The 25,565-nt window shown below is 42.9% G+C and overlaps 1 protein-coding gene and 1 non-coding gene across 2 annotated transcripts in view; both read right to left on the bottom strand.

The window, feature by feature from the left end:
• fbxw10 (F-box and WD repeat domain containing 10) overlaps positions 1 to 24,670 on the bottom strand; it is a 56,951-nt gene extending 32,281 nt beyond the window's left edge. The window contains exons 1-12 of the mRNA XM_030078352.1: positions 24,181 to 24,670; positions 23,287 to 23,499; positions 22,540 to 22,667; positions 21,990 to 22,094; positions 21,766 to 21,872; positions 21,443 to 21,646; positions 21,042 to 21,163; positions 20,797 to 20,951; positions 20,030 to 20,172; positions 19,520 to 19,678; positions 18,865 to 19,166; positions 17,334 to 17,924 (exon numbers count right to left, since the gene is read on the bottom strand). Of these exons, the coding sequence (XP_029934212.1) occupies positions 17,334 to 17,924; positions 18,865 to 19,166; positions 19,520 to 19,678; positions 20,030 to 20,172; positions 20,797 to 20,951; positions 21,042 to 21,163; positions 21,443 to 21,646; positions 21,766 to 21,872; positions 21,990 to 22,094; positions 22,540 to 22,667; positions 23,287 to 23,499; positions 24,181 to 24,670 (2,719 nt within the window). The remainder of the gene's footprint in view (positions 1 to 17,333; positions 17,925 to 18,864; positions 19,167 to 19,519; positions 19,679 to 20,029; positions 20,173 to 20,796; positions 20,952 to 21,041; positions 21,164 to 21,442; positions 21,647 to 21,765; positions 21,873 to 21,989; positions 22,095 to 22,539; positions 22,668 to 23,286; positions 23,500 to 24,180) is intronic.
• A 607-nt stretch (positions 24,671 to 25,277) lies between these two features.
• Positions 25,278 to 25,348, bottom strand: trnag-ccc (transfer RNA glycine (anticodon CCC)). Its single transcript has one exon. It is a non-coding gene; the product is annotated as a tRNA-Gly (tRNA).
• Between the last annotated feature and the right edge of the window lie 217 nt (positions 25,349 to 25,565).

Below are 25,565 nucleotides of genomic sequence, written 5' to 3'. Positions count from 1 at the left end.
TCAGGCTTATAAGGCTTAATGAGGCATCTACTCCCCGCAGATCGTCCTTCACACAGGCCTCCATCGAAACTGTGCGCGTGTACGTGCGCGTGTGGTTGTCTTGGTGTACAGAGCATTAGTAAAAAGTCACATTAGGCTCTCGTGCAACCCAGACACCCTAAGGCTCATTTGGCGTTGGGGGTTTGAACCCACGACCTCGTTGCCGCTCTCTGTGACGCCCAGTGCAGACAGTCTGCCCCTCAGCAGTTTTCGCTGTACACAAGTCAAGCCAAGCAAATACATGGCTGAGACTGATGCAGAACGGTTTCCATCAGACCTTTTCATATCTCATAGGCAAAAAGGGGGGATGGAAAAAAAAAAAAAACTGCAGGTTGCCAAGCAGTTCCTCTGGTGCTCATTAAGTTTTCATTATAAATAATGTATTTTTAATGATGACCTTTGAAAAGCAGGAAAAAAAAAACATCTGAAGAGAAACCTCAGCGTATCCCTTTGTTCTAGTTTGTGCATTCGTTCAATTTATCCAGGATGGCGACACAACAGCCCGCTGCTTTCTGAAATAGCCTGATCCCAACATGTTGGAAATGGTTTGATGCCCTCTGAAGCTGCATCAAAAAGATCCATCTGTGCATGGCATTGGCTGCTGTCACTTCATGGGAGGTGACACGGCTTCATGTAAAACTAAACCCGACTTTAGGCATGAAAATAATATAAAACAAATTCAAATTCCCCCTTTACTGTTGCTAATCTGATCGGCATTGACATGTGTCTGTTCAGCGTTATTCGTAATGCATTCCTTGATCCTTTCTTGGAGGAGATGCCAGCATTCATAAAAGCATATTTCTCCTTTAACAGGCACTTTTAAGCGCACACCTGGAAACAGCCCCGAAAGGGTCACAAATTGAAATACTATGTCTCTGTTACAAATCTGCTCGCTGCCTATCAGCCTTGCCAAACAATGGTTTCCCTGGTGGATTCTAAACCCAATCCATAGCTAAATCTGTACCTGACGTGCATGTGTAAAACACACCACTTCATCCCTTATTCGCCGTTTCAGTTTCTCTGTTCATCTCCGAGTCCCGAGACAAACTTGAACTCCGACCCCCCGACTCTCTCCCCGTCCCTCCCTGCATCAAATTGACTCTGATTCCCTAAAAGACATTCTCCATGCTTTTAGTTAAGTCGGGGCAGTTTATACGCTCACAGCAGTTCCTCTGGATCTCTGCCACAGTGCAAGAAGTCTGAAAGGCTCCACACTCACTCAGACTTTCAAAAAGAGAGAGAGAGAGAAGGGTTCATGTTGTCATCTTCAAAAGGGTGGCGGCCAAGTGTCTTCAACACTAAAAGCACTTTGCTTTCCACACATCAACACTGGACCGAACTAAATATTTCCCTTGGCAGCACAATGGAGACATGTCTAAGAAATGTCCCTCATGTTGGGACTTTCATTTGCTTTAATTTGTTGTTTATCCGAGTTGTCTGCGCCAACCGCAGGGCCATATTCCCAGCACATGGTAAATGCACAGCGCTTGGTAAATGAATCAGATTCTGTTATTTGTAAAATGGCTAGGAAAATAGTCAAAATAAACACACCCGGTATGAATAAGTATCCTAATGGGCCGCTCGGTAATATCCGTGGCCCCCAGTCCTATTCATCAATAGTTGTTGTCATCACCGTGTGTGTGTGTGAGTGTGTGCTGTGTTCAGGGAGAGTTCCGGTGTCGCCCCACTGTTGAGCCGCTGATGGCTAAGGAATGATAAGTGGAGGGATAAACCACTGTGGGGGTCCGTGGGGACGAACACAAACTCAGTCACTGCTAAGCATCCAGTTTCATGACTTCAGAGGCGCACAGAGTCCAATTCAAAACCTCATTTTGGCTCGGCCGCTCAGCTTAGACATAAGAATCAGCGCTGTTCTTCCCATGCTCAGGTGGCTAGACACTGGAACATCCCACAAGCGTAAACTCACATATAGAAGCCCATGCAATGGTCTGATAGATGAATTTTTTATTAGCTCCTCTCTAATGTTTTCTCTCTTTTTTTTGGAAGCTCTATCAAAAACGTTGTATTCTATAATTGAGCAATGCGCGTCAAATAAAAGATGCAATATGTGTTAATAAAAAATGAATGACGCATTATAAAACTAAAAGTCGCTTGATCGAGAGCAAACATCTGCCAACGCTTGGACATTTATCCAGCTTTCAGCGCTACAGCCACAGTAACAGTTTGTGTTTGCTTAGCGTTTGTCCTCTGGGGTTGATTTTATGAGAAAATGGCACGTGAGGGAAATTCTGCACAGCGGCCAGCTTGGAGGTCCTGGATGCTGGATGTTCCCACCAGCACATGAACGCAGCGTTAGAGTTGAGGCCAAAAGATGGTTTTTAATGGTGTAAATCCCAACAGTATTTGTCACTTAAATCCAGTCAGCTGGTTCATGGGCAAAGAGCTGTGTGCCCAACAAATTTCACCAAAATCTGTTTCTTATTTTGAGATACTTTGCTAATAAACAGACAGGAAAAAAAAAAAAAAAAAAAAAACGTTCCTCCAAGTGGAATGAAAAATGACTTTTATTAGGAGCCAGATTTGTCATATTTATCCTATTTTAAGTATAATAAACAAGAGCAGTATTCAGTTCACAGATTCATCAGCAAGGTTACAGAAGTGAAAGATTTGCCGAGGAAAACAAAGCCTCCAACTTTCTGAGTCACTATTTCCTGTCACTCTTTGCTCAAAAAGCTTGACCAAAAACAGATTCCTTGAAATTTGTTTGTCAGCTGGTAGTTACTGATAAGCAAGCGATATCTCACAGCAAGACATAAATCACATTGAAGTATATTAACTCTGGCTCCTTCATGGTCTTTTTCCACAGTTCTGTTTGTACTTCAAAGGCACAGCACCATATTTACGCACAAAATCTGCTTAACTCCAGGACACTGAGTATGAGGCAAAAATCTGAATCCTCTCTCTTCCCTCCCCAAACACATAGAGATGATAATTATATAAGAGAGGAGATCGTTTGAAAGTGTTTTCTTACTTAAGGGGAAAGAATGAAAATCAACATGGCTACCCTGAACCTGAGATGAGGGAGCTGGCTTGGGGTTCTCTGGGCGTTTGATGCATACCTGCTCCACTGTCATCCGAACGTGCCAGGTCTGTCTCCTCATCACTCACACAGATTCCCAGATTCTGATGCCGGTGCTCCCAGATGATTTTGAAGCACAGCTGGAAAGAGGATCACACCTCTTTTTTTTTGGCTCCGGCTCTCCCTCCTCCACATCACTTGTTCCGTTCCCAAACGTTTGAGAAATGCACCGTCTCCTCCACAATCTTCTCTCATCTCACAGTCATGCAAACAACGCCATGCAACCAGTGTAAGGAACAAGTCAGTCTATCATTGTACGGACATGCAAGAGAAAATCACCTAATTGGCATTCACTTTCAACCTCTCCTTTTCCTCTCCTGCTGGTTGTTTGTGCCGCTCAAAGGGCCATGTTGCCATGGCACCTATCTGCATTTTACATTTGGGGCCCTAATATTGTGCAGCCGTTCCCCTCTCTGTGAGTCTGCAGATATAATTTCCTTTTTTCCAGCGCATTTTATGGTTGGCTTTGCTGGTGCCTGCATCACCCTTAGGGGTTGTTCCCTCAGAAACTGATCCTAGCTCTGGTTGCAAGTTAGCTATCTCTGAAGTAACTGAGCGGGCAGGGAAGTCGGCACTTGGAAAATTGAATCGGCTTTAGTGTCTTGTTAGTTGGCTTTCAAGAGGCATCCAAAGGTGCTCTTTGCAAAGAGGTGATCACTGGGACCATAATAAGGGGCAAAAGATAAAGACACTAACTAATCCCCCCACAGCTTTCAAAGTCGTAGTCTGCGAATAATGTGCCAAAAACATGCAGGTGGAAAAAAGAGGTTTTCTGCAGCCCACAGCCTAGAAGTAGTCATGGGTAATTTAGACGGCACACAGTTCCATAATGTCCTTAGTTTTCTGCGGTTCAGTCCATTTTCAGCGGCTCAAACTGTATTCCACAATCACAGAACCACAGAGTTTCAGAGGGGCATATTCGTATATATACACAGATGCCTTGACATTTGAAAGGTCAATGTCCATGTTTTCAGGGTGCTTGCTTTAAATGTGGGTAGATATATAAGAATCATGCCTAACCTAAGTCTGGTTTATTGTCCTCCACAATGGAACCTGGACTACGCTTTGGTCTTCCATTCATTCGACTATGGACAATGGACAAAACTTGTATGAAAGAGACTCTAGTTTATTGCAGCCGTTTTGAAATTACACTGATTGGCCCTACATTATTTATGCACAATATCTCAAAAATGACAAACCACATTGTGACAACCTTTGAGCAAATGATGCATCTCACCGCTGTATTTTGCATTATCAAAATTGGACTGATTGATCCAAGCGGAAGCCCTACAGTTAGAGGTCAAACCAGGGTGGCGTATGGGCCTTGGGTTTCATTATTCTTAAAGGACATATTTGCTGATGACATCACTTTTTTTTAGAGATTGTTGACTTCACTGTATGTTCTCTCCGATGCTGCACATGTAAGAGTGTGTCCTCTCCTTTGGCTTACATGCAAGTCCATGACCTGCCCTTTGAAAAGAGGAAAAAACACAGATCTTGTAGATTTTTCATGCTCTCTTTTCATGCCCTCGGCCCTGTTAGCACCTTCTTTATCATCCAAGGCATGTTTATATTACAAGTGCTGTAGCCACTGACCTACAGCGGATCGTTTACATATCAGAATAGGCATAATAATTGATTCTTATCCTTCAGTCTGTGTTTGTGTATACTTCATTGTGGTTTGATATGCATTACACTGTGAATGCTTGTTTGAACCGCACTGATGAAATGCCGGTGGAGCCGATGATGAAAAAATAAATCAAAAATGATAAAAGCATAAAAAAAAAAAAAATACGATTTTATGCCTGACCGTTTTTCAAATTTATTTCCATTGGCAGCTTACAAGACTGCATTATTTGTGGAAGCATATGGAATGAAATGGCTTGTGTGGAATGTAAAACCGACAAACAGCTGCCGTTCAACACTCAGACCGACATCTCAACCTGCCGACGCGCTCTCAGAAAGGAACACCATGTTGATAGTGGAACATGGAGTGGATGTGGCACTCTTTTCCTTCTCCAAATAAATGGAGACCTCAAACATCACATCAGCCTGCATGAAAGGACACCGAGGCCTCACCTTGTTTCCCCGGGCATTGCCAATGCATGAACACTGAGAACAGGAACTTCCTGGCACCGCTGTGTTATTGTTGCGGAGAATGGAGCGAGTGTGAGCCAGGTATACAGCGTGAGTTCAATGCCTTTGACCAAAAACAACAAATTAAGCAGGGAAGAACGAGGCCGAGCCAGATATGTCCAAGGGTGCCCGTTTTACTGTTATATATGTATTCTATGCTTGTTTGAATATTCACAGGTATGCATAAAGAATGAGTACAAGTGAATGGACTATGAAAAGACAGAGGGTCAGCAATATCGTATATGTATTTCCATAAAAGCCAGACAATGGAAGAATAGGGTTATGGTGCATTCAACAGACCCTCAGTCCAACAGTGGAGGCAGGAGGAGTCGGTCCAGTGTACAGCACCACTACCCAAATCTCAGGTTTGATGGTTTAACCCGTGCCAGGAGTTCCCGGAATGTCTGCCTCTCCCATGTGGGAAAGTTTTACTTCACACGAGACTTTGAGGGATTGTGTTTTCACCGAGTGTCACACTGACAGCTTGCCCAACTGGGATGGATACAGCATGATGCCCAAATCCGCTTGTCACATCTTAATGCCACTTGAGAGGAGCCATTTGCAGAAGTAAACACTTAACTGAATGGAAGCGACTCAAATATGGAATATTCACATGGATGTTTGAAGAAATGTTCCGGGCGCCCGTTTGCGGGGATATCTCGACATCTCTCGAGTGTTTTTCACGACACAGTGATCCCAGATGTGGCCTTTGTGCCGTCGTCCAGCCACAGCATTCGCTCCATCCACCCGGGACACGCGCCACTGTTTTGGTCCTAAGAATCATGGGTTCCCGTTTTAAGGCTATGTGCTGTTTATACGGGCCGTGCCAACTGGATCTTGATTGCAGGCCACTGGTTTATTTTAATTAGCCATGGAGAGTAGTTCCGATGGATTTGAGTGTGACTCAGCCCTATTTCAAAACATCAGTCTCCATGAAGTCCCACTGTTGCCCTTTGAGGTTGGGTTTCATTTAGATTAGTAAAAAAGGAGGGGCCATCAGCAATGGTGCGCGTGTATACTGTAAGTGTGTAGGTGTGTGTGGGTGTGTGTGAGTGTGTGTGAGTAAGAGAGGAAAAGAGTGGGAGGGAAGGGGTGTGGGACCACTATGGAGATGGAGAGCGTACTGTTGGCTAGTGTTGAAAATTTAATTACCTAGACTTGAGATTTTCTTTTCTCTCTAGTTCCTCCCTTATCACTGCCACTCAGTTCTGTCGAGAGAGAAACAGCATTGTTCTCGCTCATTGCTTTTACTGGAAGAACACAGGCCTCCAACAGTGTCCTGCGTCTCATTCTAGAGACATATCTCGGTTTACATGGTCTGAAAAGTCCTTGCTCTGTAAAATATTCTCCAAATTGAACCCATAATCTTAGTTTCATTAACACATTTGATGCTGGGATTTAAAAAAAAGCTCTCAAATCGTTGGTTTTGGATGGCAGAACTGTTTTCCATTTCAAATGGCACAGTTTCTGCAAGCCAATCAAGCTAAAAGAAATGGCTCTATTCACGAGAGCACAGACATATTCAGTTTTCGGGTGCTGGGCTGGAATACAGCACCTTAAAGCAAAACAGGATTTTGCAAAGTTTGGAGAAACAAGATAAGTTAGTATGTGGTAACTGTACGTTTGGTTATATGCTGGGTGTTATATTCAACATCCAGCTCATGCTGCGTTCACAAACATGACCCAGGAATATTATGATATGCTGATCATGGTCCATGCAATGAATGCATCACAACCAGCCACATAAAGACCTGCGACAGTTTATTGCAAACTTTCTCTGTCCTTCTGCCTAATAGTATCACCGTTTACACTTTGTATTCAACACACAACATGACCCTATAGCATCACTCTGTGAACTCAAGAGATTGATTTTATTTGTGGAAACATTTAATCTGGTATTATTAGGTTATCTGTTGTCTCCACTGCAATATCTCAACTTTGTAAACAGCGGCATTGTAGTCTACATGGATCCCTTTACATCGTGTTTGTGCCAGGAAAACAAGCGAAGGAGGCGCAGCCCCGGGCATTCCCGGACAAGACACGGATTAAGTGCTGAACTTTCCCAGCAAGTGGGAAGAGTTTGACCACGGATGTTTTGCAAGGTCACCCTGATATCCCCGCATATTTCCAAAATATGATTTATGTTTTGACTAGAGATTTTGTAACTCCACAGCCATGTCATTCCTGGATTTCAACATTCTTAGGATAAATAAATCTTCGGTAACATTTCATTCTCTTGTAATACTGAAGAAGGGAATTGCTTATCCCTGTGCATTGACACAGGATCCGAAGCTTTGTATCATACTGAGGGTGCACCAAGCATGGACGGCAGAAAAAAAGAGGGTTGATTGACAGCAGTTTTTCCCCCCCTCCGTCACAGGAAACTCATTGAATCAGGACCATGAGGCTTTACTATAAGTTCTGGCATCCAAATCCACCCTTTCCACCCCCAATCTCAACAGTGAAATTAACTCCTCTTTTGCACACTACCATGAATTTACATCTGGGTTTGCAACTTAGTTAACAACTTTACATGTGAAAATGCACAACCTCACTATTGGCTAACAGGCTGGTTGAACCTAGCGGCCTCGACATGGTCCGCTCAGCAGTTCAGAAACCAAATCAAATCAGCAACCAGTGAGATAAAAAAGAGCTGCCACAAGAAGGGCAGATGTAGTCAGCAAGATATGTCAGTAATCTCTTGTTTCTCTAATGTGGGTGGCTGGATGCCGCACTGCTTGAGTGATCCTTGAAATGTTTTCACTGGCCTCCAGCGGCTCTCTGTCCAACATTCAGCTGCCCGTAGAGAATCTGCCAGGAGAGGCGGTGGGGAGGCGTGTGGATTATATGACCTACCCGCAAAGTATGCTGTGAGGCTGGGATACTGATGTCACAAGACAAACAGAGATGGATGTAGAAGTGGAACACTGTAATATTGAACAATACTCAGAAAAACTCAATAGCCCATCCAACTCAAATGGAAGGAATCTCTGTCTGTATATGTCTGTCCTTCGATTTTTCTCAACAACTGTTCATCCGATCGACCTCGCACTTGGCAGGTGCATTGCTGAGGGCCCAAGGAAGAGAAAATGTCAAGTGTGAAGTTGTTTGAATGAGCGGTTCTCCTGAGAGCTGCAAGCCACAAGAATTTAAGTTTTAGCCATGCTTATCCTTGATAGCCTAACTTGTGCACCGACATCGTGTCAGGAATAGAAGAGGAAACAGCCAGCTTCCTGAAGCTGTTTAGATATCAGGTTTTCCAACATGCCTTGTGATGCACTGGGCACCACACACCCAATGGTAATGTCAGGGTTCAGCTGTTTGATCCAAAAAGGCCACAGCAAGACATTGTACGTTAAAACAGCAAGCCAACTAGTGTATCTGTACAGCAGTTTTGCAAGTATGATTTAATGCCGTGTTCGGGACGTCCTGGGAGCTGCAAAGTGTCCAGTGTAAGGAAAACAAACCAACAAGCATGGCCACTGCAACTTTTTGTGCTGATCTCTGCTTTTGAAACACAAAAAATGTTGCATTAGTGAGTGAACTGAACAACAGTCCATTGAGGAGACACAGAGGGAGTTCCCATTGAATTAATACTTTTCCTAAAGGGACCCGGGACTTGGTTGTTGTGTTAATTAACATTACGTCTTCCATTGTGTCTCGGCAGCAGTATTCCTATATAGTTAACCTGCGCTTGTGGAAATAAGCAGCCACTATCCATGAGGGAGGAGCGGCCGAAAATCACCGCATTGGAATTCCTGACGCAATTTTGGGGCAGCAAAATTTCACACCCACACATAAAAGCAAAAAAATCCAAGTTGATATTTCTCAAAGGCTCTGAGATTTGTTTTTGTGGACATACTGAATTGAATGTTCCAGTATTTTTTTCTTCTTGTGTTGAATTGCTTTTATGGCTGCAGCATCCACATCGTTTTTCCATGTTCCGTGTGACAAAGGCGATTATGTTCATTTTTGCCATACAGTTTGGCATAAATTTGTGGTAGCCTTTGCATTTCTTATCAATTTTTGCCGTCAGAGGTGACAGGACCGTCTTCCACTGGAACATTATCACTGGGGATAGCGTTTTGCCCCGTGACACAAGCAATTCATTTCCAGTGCCTAACTGCCTCTTTGGCAGAGTGCTTTAAGTGAATCTTGCTGATTCAAAACACATGAGCTGCATTCAAGTGGCTTAGCCGGCGCTTTAAACTCGCAGCAAAGATCACTTTTGATGTAGCCACGTCAATACAGTCATTACGCTAAACCTAGACACTTGCGAGATGAAAACTGTGGGCTGACATTTCCAACTTATCACATCATATCGGGTTCCCATTGTGTACACACGCAGTGGCTTGGTGTTTGGAAAGCGGTTAGAGGAACTGTCATGGAGTCGGTGCCCAGGCTCTCCCTCTGCGTCCTCCGCCAGCAGATTGCAACTGATATCTTTCAGCTCCTCCTGTCACTTTGATTTCTGCTCTCTCCGCGACGTCTCTCTCCCTCTGGGCTGACTGCAACCCTCTGCCATCCGCACCTTCAACATTTTGATTGTGAGGGTGTGTTACTGTGTGTGTGTGTGCACAGTGAATCACATGGACACGGGTTTTCTTTTCCACTGCGACCACTAAAATTGAAATTTGCTTTTTCACAGCCCGTAGAGCCGGACAATCCTAAAAAAAAAAATAAATAAATAAAAAAAAAATACACATCCATAAATATGGCTTGTAAAATGTGAAATATTGTGTCCGATTATATAGTTGGGAGAGCAAACCCCAGCTATGTCATGCTTGCTCTGTGTTTTTATCGATGAAGAGAAACAGTTCAGTGACCCAGCAGCTCTGACACATTCATAACTGTGAAAAGCTGCAGCTGTGTAAGGATCACTTACGTCCTTTATCTCACCTTATAGCACTTTGGGAATGAAAACCATAAATTTTCAGACTTCTGCCGGGCAAGAATGGCCATTTATGTACCTGTGTCCTTTTTTCGTTTTCTTTTTTTCCCCCCCCCACTTTGGCCTCTGATTAATTTACTTGCAGCTGTTTGCAGATGTTCAAAGAAAAAAAGGGCCTGCAAACGGTTTTATTAAAAGTCTAACGAGCGGCAGGGGAAGGTTAAATAAAACAGCAACAAAGTGAGAAAGCAGCCGACACCACAGAGCTGCGGCGCTCCCGGGAGAGGAGAGAGAAATTACCAGAGACCAGATTCGTGTGAAATTGCCACGGCTTTACTTGTCGACTCATTTCTACTAACACAAACAACTATAAAGTATATTTTTCAAGAAACATCTCAGAATACCACTTTAAAATCAACACGAGAAAGTGTTTGGTGAGAGAAAAAGACCACCTCTAAGTTCATGACAGAGAAATGTCTCAGAATTTATCAGCAGATTTTTGTCAAGGTTGTAATTTGCTTTTCACGAATGCTTTTCGAGAGTGATGGATAGATAGAAAAAGTGGGGGAAAAAAGTGAATAAAAAGTGTGAGTTATGACCCAATTTTGAAACCAAATGGAAATATTTTAGGCCAGAGTGTGTATCTTGGAGAAACTGCTCGCTCATATCAGCCCATGAAAGCATTATCATTTCTTGATGGTCAAAAGAGCGTTGCCTAGATCTACTTTTTTCCCCGCTCCAAATCCTCTCCACATTTTATGAAGTATATGTCAGACATCTTGACCCGGGCCAAACAGATGTGTCACAGTGGGTCTTCTGGCAAACGGGAGGGTTTTTAAGAAATATTAAACAAAGCGGTGGACCCAAACGTGACAAGAAGCTGGATCAACCCATAAACCTGAACCCGACTGGCTGTGGGTCAGTCGCAACACAGTGTACCGCCTCTCTGTGTCCCTGCGGTTGTATTCATTTTATATTACCAAAGAAAAACAGGAACCACCTGATGATAAAGACAACTATTAAGGGAAAAGCCAGAGTAAGTGCCAAAACGTACCAAAGAATGTCAGTAGTCAGAAAATACTTGCCTTTTTACCGCAACAGTTTTTGATTCCTGACTCATCCAAGTTCGGCACATTAAAATAACAGCCTACACACTGAAACAATTACGGGAATAATGTGGGGTGTTTTAACAGCTGTAGATTGGAGGAGGGGAGGCTTGTGGGTTTCGATGAATCGTGGAATGACAAGAGAAGCGAGACCTATCACGCTGCTCGCCACTGTCTCCGTCAAGCACTCGCTGATGACAAAGAAGCATTTCTCCGGGGTTCAAAATGAAAGGCCTTTTTTGTGCCAGCGATGGCTTTAGTGAGCTGTGTGCATTCCGCAGACACTGACAAATCCTTGGCAACGAGGCGGTAAAATAAATACAGTATGTATATGAACTGATTCCATGAAAGCCAAATGCACTCGAGAAAGTTGTAGTAGCCATGATGCAAAATCTTTTTGAGGGTTAAAGATCAGTGACATCCTTCAAAGGCAGGGCTCTCCAGGTCGACTGGTGTTTATTCTGTCACTGTAGAGAAAAGCTGGGTCGATCCCTGAAATGATGTCAAGATACCTGATAAAAACAAAATACCATATATCTTTAACTAGCTTGAAGATATCCATTATCTTTAATTAAGCCACTGCTGTAAACCAAAGAGATTTAATCTTTTTAAACCAAAGAATTTAACCAGAAACGCGCTCATCCACAGCAACCTACAACAATTTGAATGTCCTGGCTACTAAACCTACTAAAAGCCATATAGACCACTTAGGGATTCAGTGTCTTGCTCAAGGGCACATTGGCAATAATGCTTTACTCTCGCACTGCCCCATCCGGATCATCGCAGCTGCTCTGGGGAATTAAACTGGCCACATTCCAGTCACAACCTTTTCCTTCAGGTTACAAATGCTCCTCTTGGTTATGCACCCACCTCTCTGGTGGTCACGTCTGATTCTTCTCTCTCCACACGAGCCCATGGGAACAGGACATGAGACGCTCCACTCTGTGACCCAAAACATCTGCTGCTAATATGGGTCAGTTTTATCCCCAGGTCTCCCCAAAACCCCGCACATGACAACTAAATGAAAAACACAAACGGCATGAATCAACCAGACTGCATGTTATTTCCTAGCACTTGTATCAACATCATAGGAAACCCACTGAGCTGTGAAATATCTGAGCTAGGACACCCGTTGGCTCTCCTAAAACTAAAACTAAAAAAAAAAAAAAAAAAAAGGCTCTTCCTGGTCTGGGGTCAAGTAAGGAGGCAGTAAGAGTCCCACGGAGTATTTACTGTACAAACAGCAGCCGAGTTATCATGTCTGGAGCTTAGCGTTTGTTGTGGCTATTTTTGTGTGGGTCGGAAAAAAGATGCGATCGATCCGTACAGAGAAGTTTGAGCGCTTCTGAAGGCCCACTGATGTCACTGGAATATTCCGGGGACCTATCAAAATAATTCTTGAGTAATAACGTGAGGTAGAATTCCTGCGCTATGAAATGATAACCTCCTGAGGCAAGACCGTAGCAGGCGTCATCCATCAGACTTTCCATCATTCACGGAGGTGTTAAGGTTTCAGAGGGGTTGAGCTCCAAAAGTGGGTCACTGGAAGTTCACCCCACACTTGCAGCTCTCGCTCGATGCAAATGAAGGACACACCTTCACACACACACACACACACACAAAGGGATGCCAACAACTCACACCTCAGGGTCAAAATTCAGCTATGGGATGCCCTCTGAGAGTGAGAATTGTTTGTTAGACTGGGATTAAAGACATGACACTGATATTTCTGCTACAGATAAACAGTCACCATTCATGTTTAACAGGTGGTTAAAGTCAAACAGCTAGTGGCCTCACTTTGTTCACACTTCGGTTCAGTTGTTCCTCCTCTTTCATTATCCACTCCATAATGCTCCTTCTAAGAGATATCAGGCACAGTACAATCATGTCCAACACGGGACCACTAATCCTTCGTCAAGTCGGCCGCAGCTCTGGGCAAACCAAGTGTTTTGTTCTTCATCTGTGGTGCGCCAACGCCTCTGTAGTGTTGTGTTACAATTAATTTTCTGCTCCTTTTGGGACAGGAAATGGAGTCAAAGGTTGTTTGCAGTAATTTTCCTGTGTGAACTGCGTACTTGTTTCAGCAAGCCCTCACCTCCCTCCCCCAGACACTGTGCGTTTACCCACCGCTAAACAGGGAAGTTTTATGTAGTTGACCTTTGACCTTCGTGTCTCCATATTTACGTCTCAAAAAATAGTGAAATTATGACACCTAATGCTGTCGCCTGCAAGCGTCTGGAGTAGCCCAGTGAAGACTGGAAGCTATTGAGACACCCTGCTCTCTTTCTTAATGGTGGCACACTGCGACACATTCACACTGACATTGCATGAAAATATGCACATACAAAAAAAAAAAAACATAATCAAATGGCTGGTAAAGCATCTTATTAAAGTAATTTCAGCATTAAAATTCCACTCTAATTTCTCCTTCCATGCTTTTGCCACTTCTTATTTATTTATACAAGCGAGAAAATGTTAAACTGTCACTTTACACACAGTTCAGACAGGTTACTACATAAGAAGCATCGATGGTTTAATTGAGGTCAAACAGTTAAACAGACGGTGAGGTGATGATGAAAAAATGATGGAGGAGAGGAGGATTAGAGCTGCAGAAACAATCAGAACTGGCAGCAACATTCACGTCTTTTCATGTGAATTACACCACAGCCACAGGAACTGAGTCTTGAGTACTGCACTGTAGGTTCTCTACAGGTCTATAACCAGTGCTAGTGGGCCCCCTAGAGGACAAGTATTGCCATGCAACGCTGTCAGTGGCATCTGTAAAGTTTCAAATATAACATGTTACATCTTGTAGTATTTTTTATTGTTGTTTGAGCATATATATTAAGGCTATTTGCAAAAAAACAGTGTGTAAGATGCACATTGTGTGAATATGTCTTGTAGATAGAAAATAACCTTTGCAATTTTCCAAATATAGTCCAGATGGGAAAAATAGAAATCTTAACTTAATCTAATAAACACAAACAAAATCAGAAGTGGAGGAAATCTCGGTACCATAATTGCATTACACTCCATTTTCAGATTGGGTCTTTATATGTTCCAGTGGGATGCAATGTAATCATTTATGCTGTATAAACCTCAGCTAATTCAGGTGTCACCTCTGCAGTCCATGCCTGTGTTCTTTGATATATTTTACTGCTGAGCCATGTGTGACTAACAACTCAGCACAATCGTCTGTTGGAGGGGGGTGCGTTAAGCCAGTCTTGTATACAAAGAGCCACAGGCCAGCAGTAGCCTCTTTGATCATCCTCCTGATGTGTGGTCACAGTGGTTTAACTTCACTATTTTGGCTCAATCAAGAGCCCTTGAGTACAGTGAGGTTCAACTCCAGAAAACAGAACCTGTGCACTGAAGAGGAACCACTGAGGTGCAATCAATGAGCAATCAGATTCCCTCTTATCTTTTTGGCTTGGCTGGATGTGGATGTTAATCAGTACCATATCTCGGTAATGGTGTTCCTGTTAATTGCCTCCCTTCGTTGTGGCCATATCCCCTTTCGCTTATGATCTCTATCTGCAAATGAGGTCAGAGAGGCATGTGGATCTTGTTTCCACCCTGGCTCTACTGAGTCCTAACAGGGGACGGTTGGAAAAAGTACTGGCCGTGCGGCCTGCTGGCATTTGAAGCTCTTCTGAGATCAAGGCACTTGTCATCGCTCCGATGTGTTGATGTCACTGCTCTGTCAGGCCACCGATGTTCTTCATTATGACCCTTGTTTTAGAGTTTCAGTTCTCCAACAACTTCAAAAATATGGCTGCCTTTCAGAACAATGTCCCGTCATGACTGTCCCTACAAACCAGAAAATGGTTGTTTCTGTAATGGGGAGATTTAGTCACTGTATATTCAGTCATTGGTCATTCTTATCATGAGGCCGTTTCCCATGAGAACGGTGTGATTTGCATATTCAGAGAGCCTGTGGATCTGATAACCATCTCGTTAGTTCTGGTAAGAGTGTGATATCTGGACAGCTCCAGGGCAAGTCAGCCGCCCGTCTGAGTGACATGCAAATACAAAATCATTCAGATGGTGGTTGTGTAAACCCTATTGTGAACCATGACCAGCTTGGACTGGCTTGGCTAGCAAAGAGGGCTCCAGGCCAGGCAAAGTTCAGGATCAAATCTGCTACTGACACAGCATGACAAAAATTGAAAAATCTATTTGACAAATGAACTATGATGCAAATATGTGCCTTTGCAGATGAAGATCTACGTAGATGAAAAGGCCATCTAGGTTATACTGAACAGTCTATTGTAGCTTCCACCCCAACCTTCAACCCCTCTAACCTTCATTCACTATAAAGGGGACACTGTCATTTTTTTCTGGCCTCTCCTCTCCTTATGCCAAGTTCTCATAAATAAACCTGCATAGCCTTCTGTCCCCAGCCCACCCCTTTGAGCTCAAGGGAGCAGAAGGTCTAAGAGCATTCCTCAATGAAGACTTTCCCTTTTCTACCTTTGCTTTGATTTTACGCTTATTATCCCCCCTGGAGCTGTGCCGACCCTGGACAAGAGGCTCCATACCTGATGGGACAATGGGGGGCTGTGCTGCCTGAAGAAGCTAAGCTGAGCTGGGGGAGCAGGAGAGACCTGCATTGTCTCCCTACATCACATGTAGAACTGCCACAGGAGAAAAGGGGGAGACACTATTATCCCCAATTTTCTGCAGACTAAATCAAATTAGCAGCAGACTGCTCCTGAAAGAAGAGAGTCTCCGAAGTGGGGCGTCTTAACCCTCATAGCCCTTTGTAATTCACGGCTGCCCAGCTGTTGTGCTGCTGTAGTCTAAGGCAGGAGACCTTCTCGGCCCGATCTCCAACCCCCTCGCCCCTAATGATGCCCCCAAGGCACCAGAGCTAAAGGGCAGGTGGCGGGGTGAAAGGTCTCTCTGGATGGGACAAACCCCTCTCACTCTGACGACTTCACAGATCTTGTTTGAAGTACCATAGAAGGAAGAAGGAAGAATGGAGGTCTGAGAGAGAGTTGTCAATGTGTAGTGCAGCTCCTTTCTCAAGGACCTCTTGCTGCTTAAGAGGTAAAGCTGACAGATTAGTGTTCAGAGAGGTTCATGAACCAATAAAAAGACCAGTCGAGAAAATACGTAAGATATTTTATTTTAAAAATATTTTATTGAGAAGTAAAAACATTTGGGAAACATTTGGGTAGGTGGTAGGTAGAGGGTACTAACAGTACCTACTAGTTTCGAGCAGTGTTAAGTGACAGCGATGCAGATAGTAATATATCACTTTGTGTCCCTGACAAGGTTATTGTTATAAAGCATGAACAAGAAGAGCAAACTATCTGGAAATGAGAAAAACACACATTTAGTAATTACCAAAGGTAATTCTCCAACTATGTGTTCTTATGCTTTCCTTTATTAACACAAAACACATGAATAGTGACACTAAAACTGAAGGGGATGGATCATGCTTGTTTCTGAAAAATGGAACTTGAAAGTATCAAACCCTGTCTGAAAACCAACTGAAGCACAAATATTTGCCAATTTTTAAATAAAATCAAAATAAAACCTAATGTAAATTGCAAAGTATTATAACCCTGGGCCCTGAACTGCCCAACTTTTACTTATACACTGCTGACCCCTAGTGCATATTTAGTGAACACAGTTCACAGTGCATATGTGTGTGTGTGTGTGTGTGTGTGTGTGTGTGTGTGTGTGTGTGTGTGTGTGTGTGTGTGTGTGTGTGTGTAAGAATCAGATTTCAGATTTATGTTTATACATCATAAATCAAAGATTGTTCATCTATAATCAAATGGCCATCATACTGAAGGCCAACTGACTGTTGTCCTTTTTTGCACCATCTTCCTCTCCCTCTGTTAGTTCTTGTTGGAGTTTTTTTGCACTCTAGTCTTGGTGCTTTCCCTCTGGGCCCTGATATATTCTCTTAGCTGGGTTTCTGTGAGCAGTCTAAATTCTGATCGCTCTCTTAATGGGTCCACAGGTTTGGTCAAAGGCACAGGCTTTCTGCTTGTTTCCAGCTTCATGCAACATTCTGCAGAGTTAGGTATCGCTCTCATGAGCATACGCTCAGGAGCCTGTGGCCCCTCCTTGGCACTTGTGGTGAAGGCACCCACCTTCCTGAATGGCTCTTGTGTGTCAGATCTTCGAGGCAGCGTCCTTTCAGAAACCAAGCAATGATGGGGCTCTCTGAGACAGACGCTGGGATGGGTAAGCCGTATAGTGACGTCAGAGACAGCAGAGGTGATATCTCTGCTGTTTAAGTTGTTTCTCATGTTTTTGTCAAAGGATCTGTTCAATATTGGTGTATAGGTTTTGGTCGTGCTGGTGACGATCCTGTGGCATGGCAGGTGTTTCTGAGCCTGTGAGCTCCGTTTTAAGGATTGGGAAGATCTGAGGTTTGGATGCACATCCAGATGGGGGGATGGTGATGGTTCTTGAGGTGGAGGGGAACCCCAGGCATCTCGCAGCCTGGCATTGCACTCCATGTTCATACCAGCCTCATCACTGCATCGAGCCTTCTGGATGGTGTTGACCTTGAGGAGGATGTGCTCAGTCATCAGAGGATGATGAAGACCCCTCTTCTTCATGCGTTCACTCGCTGCTCTCTCACTCAGTTTGACTGATATCTTGGCCGCCTCACCACTGACCTCATTGGCTGCAAAAGGGAGCACAAACACCAACAAGGACATCATAACAGTCAACAACAATAGCATACAACAGAAATATTTTACATATACAACAGTGAGGACAGCATGCTATCATGAAGGAGCTGTTAAAGACAGACACATATGAGGGTGTAAACTTAAATGGCTTAATTTTTTATGATTTAAACATATAAATTGTATATGCATTTTTGCTATAAGACAAAAAATACAGACAATGTTAGACAATGAGCAAATCAATAAATATGCAGGTAGCTCTTCAACAAGGATAGTCACAGAAAAGGCAAAAAACAACACATCATTTAATGGTCAGATAATCTCATTTTGGATTGAAACTCTATATGCAATAAGACCCACTAAATTTCAATGACTTTTACAAGAATAACACATTACTTTGTCAGCCTAATATTAGACTATCAGCCTAATATTTTTAGTGCACTCATGACTGTATGACCAAGGACCTAACATGAAAAAAATTACTTTATACAGCAGTCGAGTCCAAACTCCTCAGCTGAAAGGGGAGATATGCACGCAGTGGACCCAGAATTTAACCTTCTCCCAGTACGCAGAAAAAAGTTTTTAGGAATTAGGTTTTGGAATTGCTCCTGTCCAGATCTGCATGTGAAGGTAAGACAACACACCTGGCAGAGATCTGCACTCTACTGAATACACGCCTCTCTTTTTAACACACTTCAGATTTAGAAGTCTTCTTAAAGTTTTGATTGATTTTTTCTGCAGGGGACTCAAACATAACCTGAACACAGTGGAAAATAAACATTACATTTGATTTGTACTAATTAAATTGAGGCTGACGAAATTCCATGATATTCAAGGATTTGTTTATCAAATTTCCTGACTTTCCATATCTGGAATAGACTCTTGCATGACTCATGGGAATACTAAGTATAGTCCAAAGCACATGAGTATACTTACCTGGTGATCGGTATTTACAGGGGGCAGAAAGACAGCGAGTACGGTGGGACAGTTCCACTTTCTGTGGTGTCTTTCTGTTGTGGTCATGCGTCTTCCGGGCGACTGAGGCCACCTGTGCCACATGAGCTACCCGGACAGAGACATGGGGAGACTTTCTGAGTGAAGCTGAAGATTCCTCAGAGACTAAACCAGCCTGAGGCATCGCGACACCACGCTGGCCTCCCTCTGCTGACTCTGTGTAGTCCCAACACACTTTGGCAAACTGGTAGAGCTGCACACTTGATGTCGTGTTCACAAGTATACTGGAGAGTACAAAGAAAGAAAATAATGATTTGAAAAAGTCGACAGGACAAGTGTTTGTACGTACAGCATTACTGCAGGCAAATTTAACACCAGGTTTTCACAGCTTACAAGTCAGGAGTTGTGTTTCACATTATTCCTTATGAGTCTATTGAAATTTTAGCCTCAGAAATCCTTCAAAATTGAGTTTGAAGATCATTTGCATCAAAAGCAAGTTAGATCATAAACCTGGGACTACAGAACATTGCACAGGTGGTCACTGACTTTCTGTATAGTAAATCCCACATGGGTTATAAATATGCTGAACAATCTATTATTTTTACAGTATTTTCATAAGTAGGTCAGGCTTGCTCACCTGTTGTCATGAACATGCATGGACAAGATCGGGTTTGGCTTGACCCCCACCTTGATGAATCTCAGACAGTCTCCAGTGAGGAAATTAAAGATCCGCATTTTCCCATCTGTGCAGCCCGTGATGACACGGAGGTATGTGAGTGTCAGAGACTGCACCTCCCTGTAGAAAAGTCAGCATTCAAGGGTTTTTTTGATTATTAAAATACTTACTTGTGTTTGAACATGCTGCAATTGACAGATAAAACAGGGGTAGCTCATAACATTCACTTCAAATAAAAGACATAATTTAGATTGTATTTTCAGGTTGTGATACAACAAGGAAATTTCTGTAGTGTTATAGAAGGGAAACACTCCCAGTGACTAGAAAGAAGGTAAGAAATGGTGTCAAAAATGTATTTAAATACTTGAGGTGTTCCTATGTTATTGAAGCAACAAGGAGTTGAAGCAAGTCTTTGGCCATACTGCCTAGCAGAGCAGCTCATAAAGCACCTATGAGTATCAAGGCCCTTACTGGGGGTGGATGAAGGTCATGAGGCGCTCCGTAACATCACGGTTGATGCTCCAGGCCATGACTTGACCATCAAAGTCCCCAGACAGAAGGTGCCACTGGTCAAAGAACAGGCACTTCACTGAGCTTCGGTGGGCATCAATCACCTTAGACAACACAGGATATTATCTCCTTAAACTCTGATTTTCTGCTTAAGTTGCTTCAAAGACAGGATTTTTTTTCCACATTGCACGGCAATGTGATATGCATATTCTGTATCTGCTGGTTGCAGCACTTCATGGAGGCTACATCACGCTTATATTGACCGAATTATTCAAACCCAAGATGTCATTGTTTTATGGCTGCAACATTACATCAGATGGAAAAATATGCAGATGCCTTATGCATCATTTTATATAAATTACCCTATAAATCATCAAGACATATTTAATATCTTTGGAAAGCGTGAGATCTCCACTTGAATTTAAAATAAAGCTTTGCAGGTATGACACTCCCATAACTAGTTGTACTAAAAAGAACACAATTACAGAAATGCAAATAACTCTCAACAAATGTATGAGAGGATTGCTAGCAAAGCTATTATCGTGGCAGGTGAGATACAGTTTGACATCATCACAATTATATATATATATATATATATATATATATTTATTTATTTATTTATTTATTTTATTTTTTTTTTTTTTTAATTATTGGAGTATCTGGAACCCACACAATATGGTTCAGTGTGCTTTTCAGGAGAGAGGTAACAGGTATGCAGGCTGCCTCACCTTGAGCAGTGCTCCAGTCTCCATGTCCCATATCTTGACAAGGCCCACATCACAGCTGCTGTAGACCACTGTGGTGTTTATTTTCACACACTGGACAGAACTCGGGTGCTTCAAATTAAAATCCTCAAAGTGCTTCCCTGTCTGCAGATTCCACACTAGCAGTGTAGACAGAGAGAGATTAAAAATGTTAACAAAAAAACTCAGCTACTATTGAGTCTGATTCAGTTCCTACAATGGCTGCTCACCTCTGACCTTACAGTCCTTTCCTCCTGAGACAAGCGTGTCGCCATGAACATCCAGGCAGTTGATGGTGCCTGTGTGACCGTATAGCACCGCTGTACATGCTGCTGTCTTCAAATTCCAACACCTACAGTAATGATGAAATAGAGCAAATAAACACACCGTTGTATAAAAGTCAAAATCACAATAACATGTGAAAAAATATTAGGAACATTGAAGCTTGGATTTTGCAAAAGCAGGGGCAACTCCTTAGGAAGAAGGAGGTTCCTGATATTTTATACCCAAACATACTAGCACAACATCATCCTTATTACCATAAAGAATCATCAGACATTCACAAAATATACAGTTCACAAACAACTGCAAAGCTGAACTGCGATGCCATTTGCCAGCTTGCCATCTTCACCTGATACTGAAATCGTAGCCGCCGCTTATCACCAGGTCTCGATCCTCACAGAGCAGCACGGCTCGGATGCTGCCAACGTGGCCCTTCATCACCGGGGCAATTTCTTTTGTCGATGCCACAGAGAGCAGATGGAGCATGCGGTCCTTAGAGCCCACAGCCATGACCTGCCCGCCTCTGTAGTCCACCACCCGGTGTGGATCCTCTCTGTCAAACACCAATACCCAAATGCATGATGCTGCTTTAAAAACAGTTTGTCATATAATATCTACTCTTATGGTATATTGTCCATGTATAAAGTGGGAATAAAAACAGAGGACACTAACTTCTCCAGCAGCATCGTGACACTATATATGCCACAATACACGTTCCGCTCCTCCATTTGGACCGTTCTGGTTTTGATGCCGGCATAAGCAGCTTCAAAAGGCTTGCCCTGTGAAGCCATGATGAAAAAAAAAAAAAAAAATACGAGTATTTAAACTTGTATTTGATAATTTCACAATTGAAAGCAGTTTTCTGGTACAAAAGGTGACAGTTATGGAAGAAAGACCTTTTGGTCCACAGAGTGAAAATCTCGTCCTTCATCACATTTGACCGGCACGAGGACTTCAAGGATGTTGGCATAGGTGGGGCTGACTCTCTTAATACTCTTGCTCTAGAAGACAAAAAGACAGTGGACATCATGGAATTAAAAAACACAAAAAACATTGTTCTTCTACATCAGTATAATTTTTGCTATTATTTAACTTCCACTGACATTTGTTGCCCAGAAAACTTCCCTAGACACTCATTATGTGAAGAAAATACTTTTATACAGACAGCTTCTTGAACTGAAAAATAGCTTCCTGGCATTGCAGGTTTTAATAATTGAATCTGTGTGTATTGGCAAACTGCAATCTCCCTGAGCTCCCTGATGAAGTGACATAATCCAAAATCCAACTTTAATATCTAACTGAATTCACTTTGCGTCCGCCTTATCACCAAAAATGTAACGACCAGTGACAGCTATGCACGCTGTTAATCATTGTTAAAATCTTTGTGTATGATTATAAAAGTATATATTTACATGTACCAATATATAAAATATGAACATGCTATACCTTCATCATCGCAATGCGGTCCTGGAAAATTACTTTGGCATCAGTGTCGCCCATGGTGTCCCGGGCAAGGTACCGCCAGTACCGAGAAACTCTTTGGCAGCATCTCAAAGTGTGTTTGTCCAGCAGACCTGACAGAAAACAGATAATGTGGATGAATGTGCATGGTGTTAGCATGTATATTTGCATCAGTTCTCAATTTGTTTTGAGTAAAAGCATCAACTGCATATTTGTTTTTTGTTTTTTTGTTTTTTTGTTTTTTTGGTAATGTGAAAACAAGAAAGTCTGGATTCTGTGGACTCAGACGTTTGGACGCCACTGTATGTTTGGTTATGAGAAAAATGGAATTTGATAGTTTTTTGTTTGGCTTATTACAGCCTTGTGGCCTTTTTCTACTCAATGAGCTTCTTTTAAATGATATGTATTTTAATGTCAAAGTGAGACAGACAAGAAGATTGCTTGTTCTGGAGTAGGTTGCAAGGCAGGGTTTTGTTGTGCCTATATCCAAGGGTAACCCAGTGTGATTGAAAGGGAGATTTAACAAGGGCATTCTTGAGTAATTGAGTTACATCCCCATGGTATCATTAGCCTGGCTCAGTTTGCTTTTCGCTATCAGTTCAAGGGCATGTGGCTGGGTTACTCTGCACTGAACAGCCAGAGAAAAGCACGCTGCTCCGCTGCTCCTCCCCAAGAAGACCGTGGAAACACTGATAGCCTGTTTTTTCTTATTGATATCTACATCATACTCACCCAGTATCCTCTTGGACAGATGCACAGGGAGGCAGCGGATGAAGTCTCGGCACTGGCTGACCCCAGACATGGATGTGGAGGATCCAGGCACCACCATGAGAGCAGGGTCCTCAGCGTCAGCCTTGCCGTCTTTACGGCCACCTTTCCTCTCAGAAAAACCTCTGGTGCCAACAGCCACCACCCCAGGAGACCCATTCTGCTGGGTGCTCTTTGCTGAAAATGGAATATAACTGTCAAAATTGCCAAAATAAATAAAATAAAATAAAAACAATAATAGTAATAACACATGCACAGCAAATTAAAAAAAAAAAAAAAACAGTTGAAAATGATTACTTTGATCTAATCACTCAATGTTAGAAAACGGAGCCACATGTATTTTGGATATTACAGAATGTTGGTGATGTTATGTGATATTGGATGCCCTTGGTGGAAACTTTATCCTATTCATTCATTCATTCATTCATTCATTCATTCATTCATTCATTTCTTTAACTCTCCTTTTTTACCCCTTTTACCTCTATTTGTGCTTTCTGATAATAGGCCAATTAGGATAGACAATCTGTTTTATTTGTACTTTATTATCTATTTTTCCCCTTCTCCCTTCTGTTGTCTAATGTATGTTTTAAATTATTCATTTTTTTATGGTTCCCCTTATGTTTGTGTTAATGGTAATAGTGACAATGGTGTTGTAATATACAGAGTTTTTTTGTTTTTTCAATAAATTTTAAGTCATAAAGGAATGGAAAACGGAGCAACATTGAGACCAGATCATGCACAGCAGTTGTGACAAAGAGGCATGACCTTTGTTGACCTCTATCGGTCCAGTCCAGTAGAACCCGCAGCACCATAATCTGAGGAATTAATCTCCCTGCAAGTCTCTGCTTGTGATTTTACCATTAAACTGTAGAAATCCTCGCCTTTGTCGGACCAGCAGCACACTGGCGAGGTTCCCCAACAGGCGTAAGAGCTCCGTGTCACAGAAAGAGAGGAGGTGGCACAGATACTTTGATTTAATCCAGTCGGGACTACCGCTGAACCAGTCCCAGATTTTAACCATGTCGGTGCCGGGCAGGTTTTCATCGTAACCCTGAGAGGACATGAACATCTCATCGGGTAAATTTGGTTTCTTTGACCTGGCGTAAGTGAAGACTTTCCAGGATGTCACTTGCAAAACTCTCTGGATGCTTTCGAGCACTTGGACGCTTTTGCAGCGCAGGAGCAGCCCGACCAGAAACCTCCTCCTGGGCGGATGTGCGGCTGGCCACGGCCACTGGGAGGAAAATCCGTGAGATTGAGAGCCTCCGGAGGTGTTGACATGTCCGTCCCTCTGTTTACAGCTGATGTCGCTCTCCGAAACGCACTTTCTAAACCGGGCGGGCCTCATTTTGACGTAATTTCTTTATGGTGAGTGAGGCTTGAGTTTAAATCCCGCTTCTCGGTGCCGAGGCTGCTCGTTGCTAAGCGACAGCCCACGCCACGGTCCACGCGTCTCTCCCCTCCCTTCCGGATCGCCGCGTGGAGGTGCCAAATCCAATCAACGCGAGATAAAACGCACAGTGTTGGGATTTAATCGTGCAAGCGGTATAAACTAGACCCCATGAAGAAAACCAGTTGTAAATGCACCGATTGAAAATCAAGCACGCCACCCGCAGAAGTGACATCAACACAACTTACTCAGGTCATAAAACGTCAACCTGAAGGAGAGCTTCACGTTAACAAGGCATATAATCTGCAGCAACACAGAGGACTAACAAATGGCGACACCCTGTTAGGACACAGTCTGAGTGACTTTTGGAGCACACACAAGAACAAGCTGATACATTATACCCCGTTTTGCTTGTGGTTTCTCCTCTATCATTTATGTACACCTATGAATGCCACTCACTACGTACTAATGATTTCACGTAAAGTATTAATACAGCCCAGTGCTTGACATTTAGTAAAATTCCCTTCTCAGTACAAATTAAGGGTAAAGGTTTGAAAAAACGGCGTGCGCCGCCCGGGAATCGAACCCGGGTCGCAAGAATGGGAATCTTGCATGATACCACTACACCAGCGGCGCCGTTACACCAGTGCTGAGCAAGACAGTACAAGACTATTTCATATTAAGTTCCAGTCGTAGATTTTTACAAATTTGTATTCAGTGTATTTATACCGTCTTCACGTCCCTACAACGGCATTTATATTGATTTTGATAGAATTCTTTTTGTCGGGGGACGTGGATATAGGTTAGTATACGTTATTGTCTTTAATATAATCCTTAAAAAACAACAAAAAAT

Source organism: Myripristis murdjan, chromosome 19 (assembly GCF_902150065.1).
Source record: "Myripristis murdjan chromosome 19, fMyrMur1.1, whole genome shotgun sequence".
Classification (NCBI taxonomy): Eukaryota; Metazoa; Chordata; class Actinopteri; order Holocentriformes; family Holocentridae; genus Myripristis; species Myripristis murdjan.
The sequence above is the reverse complement of the archived record's forward strand: the minus strand, read 5'-3'. Positions and strand labels throughout refer to the sequence as shown.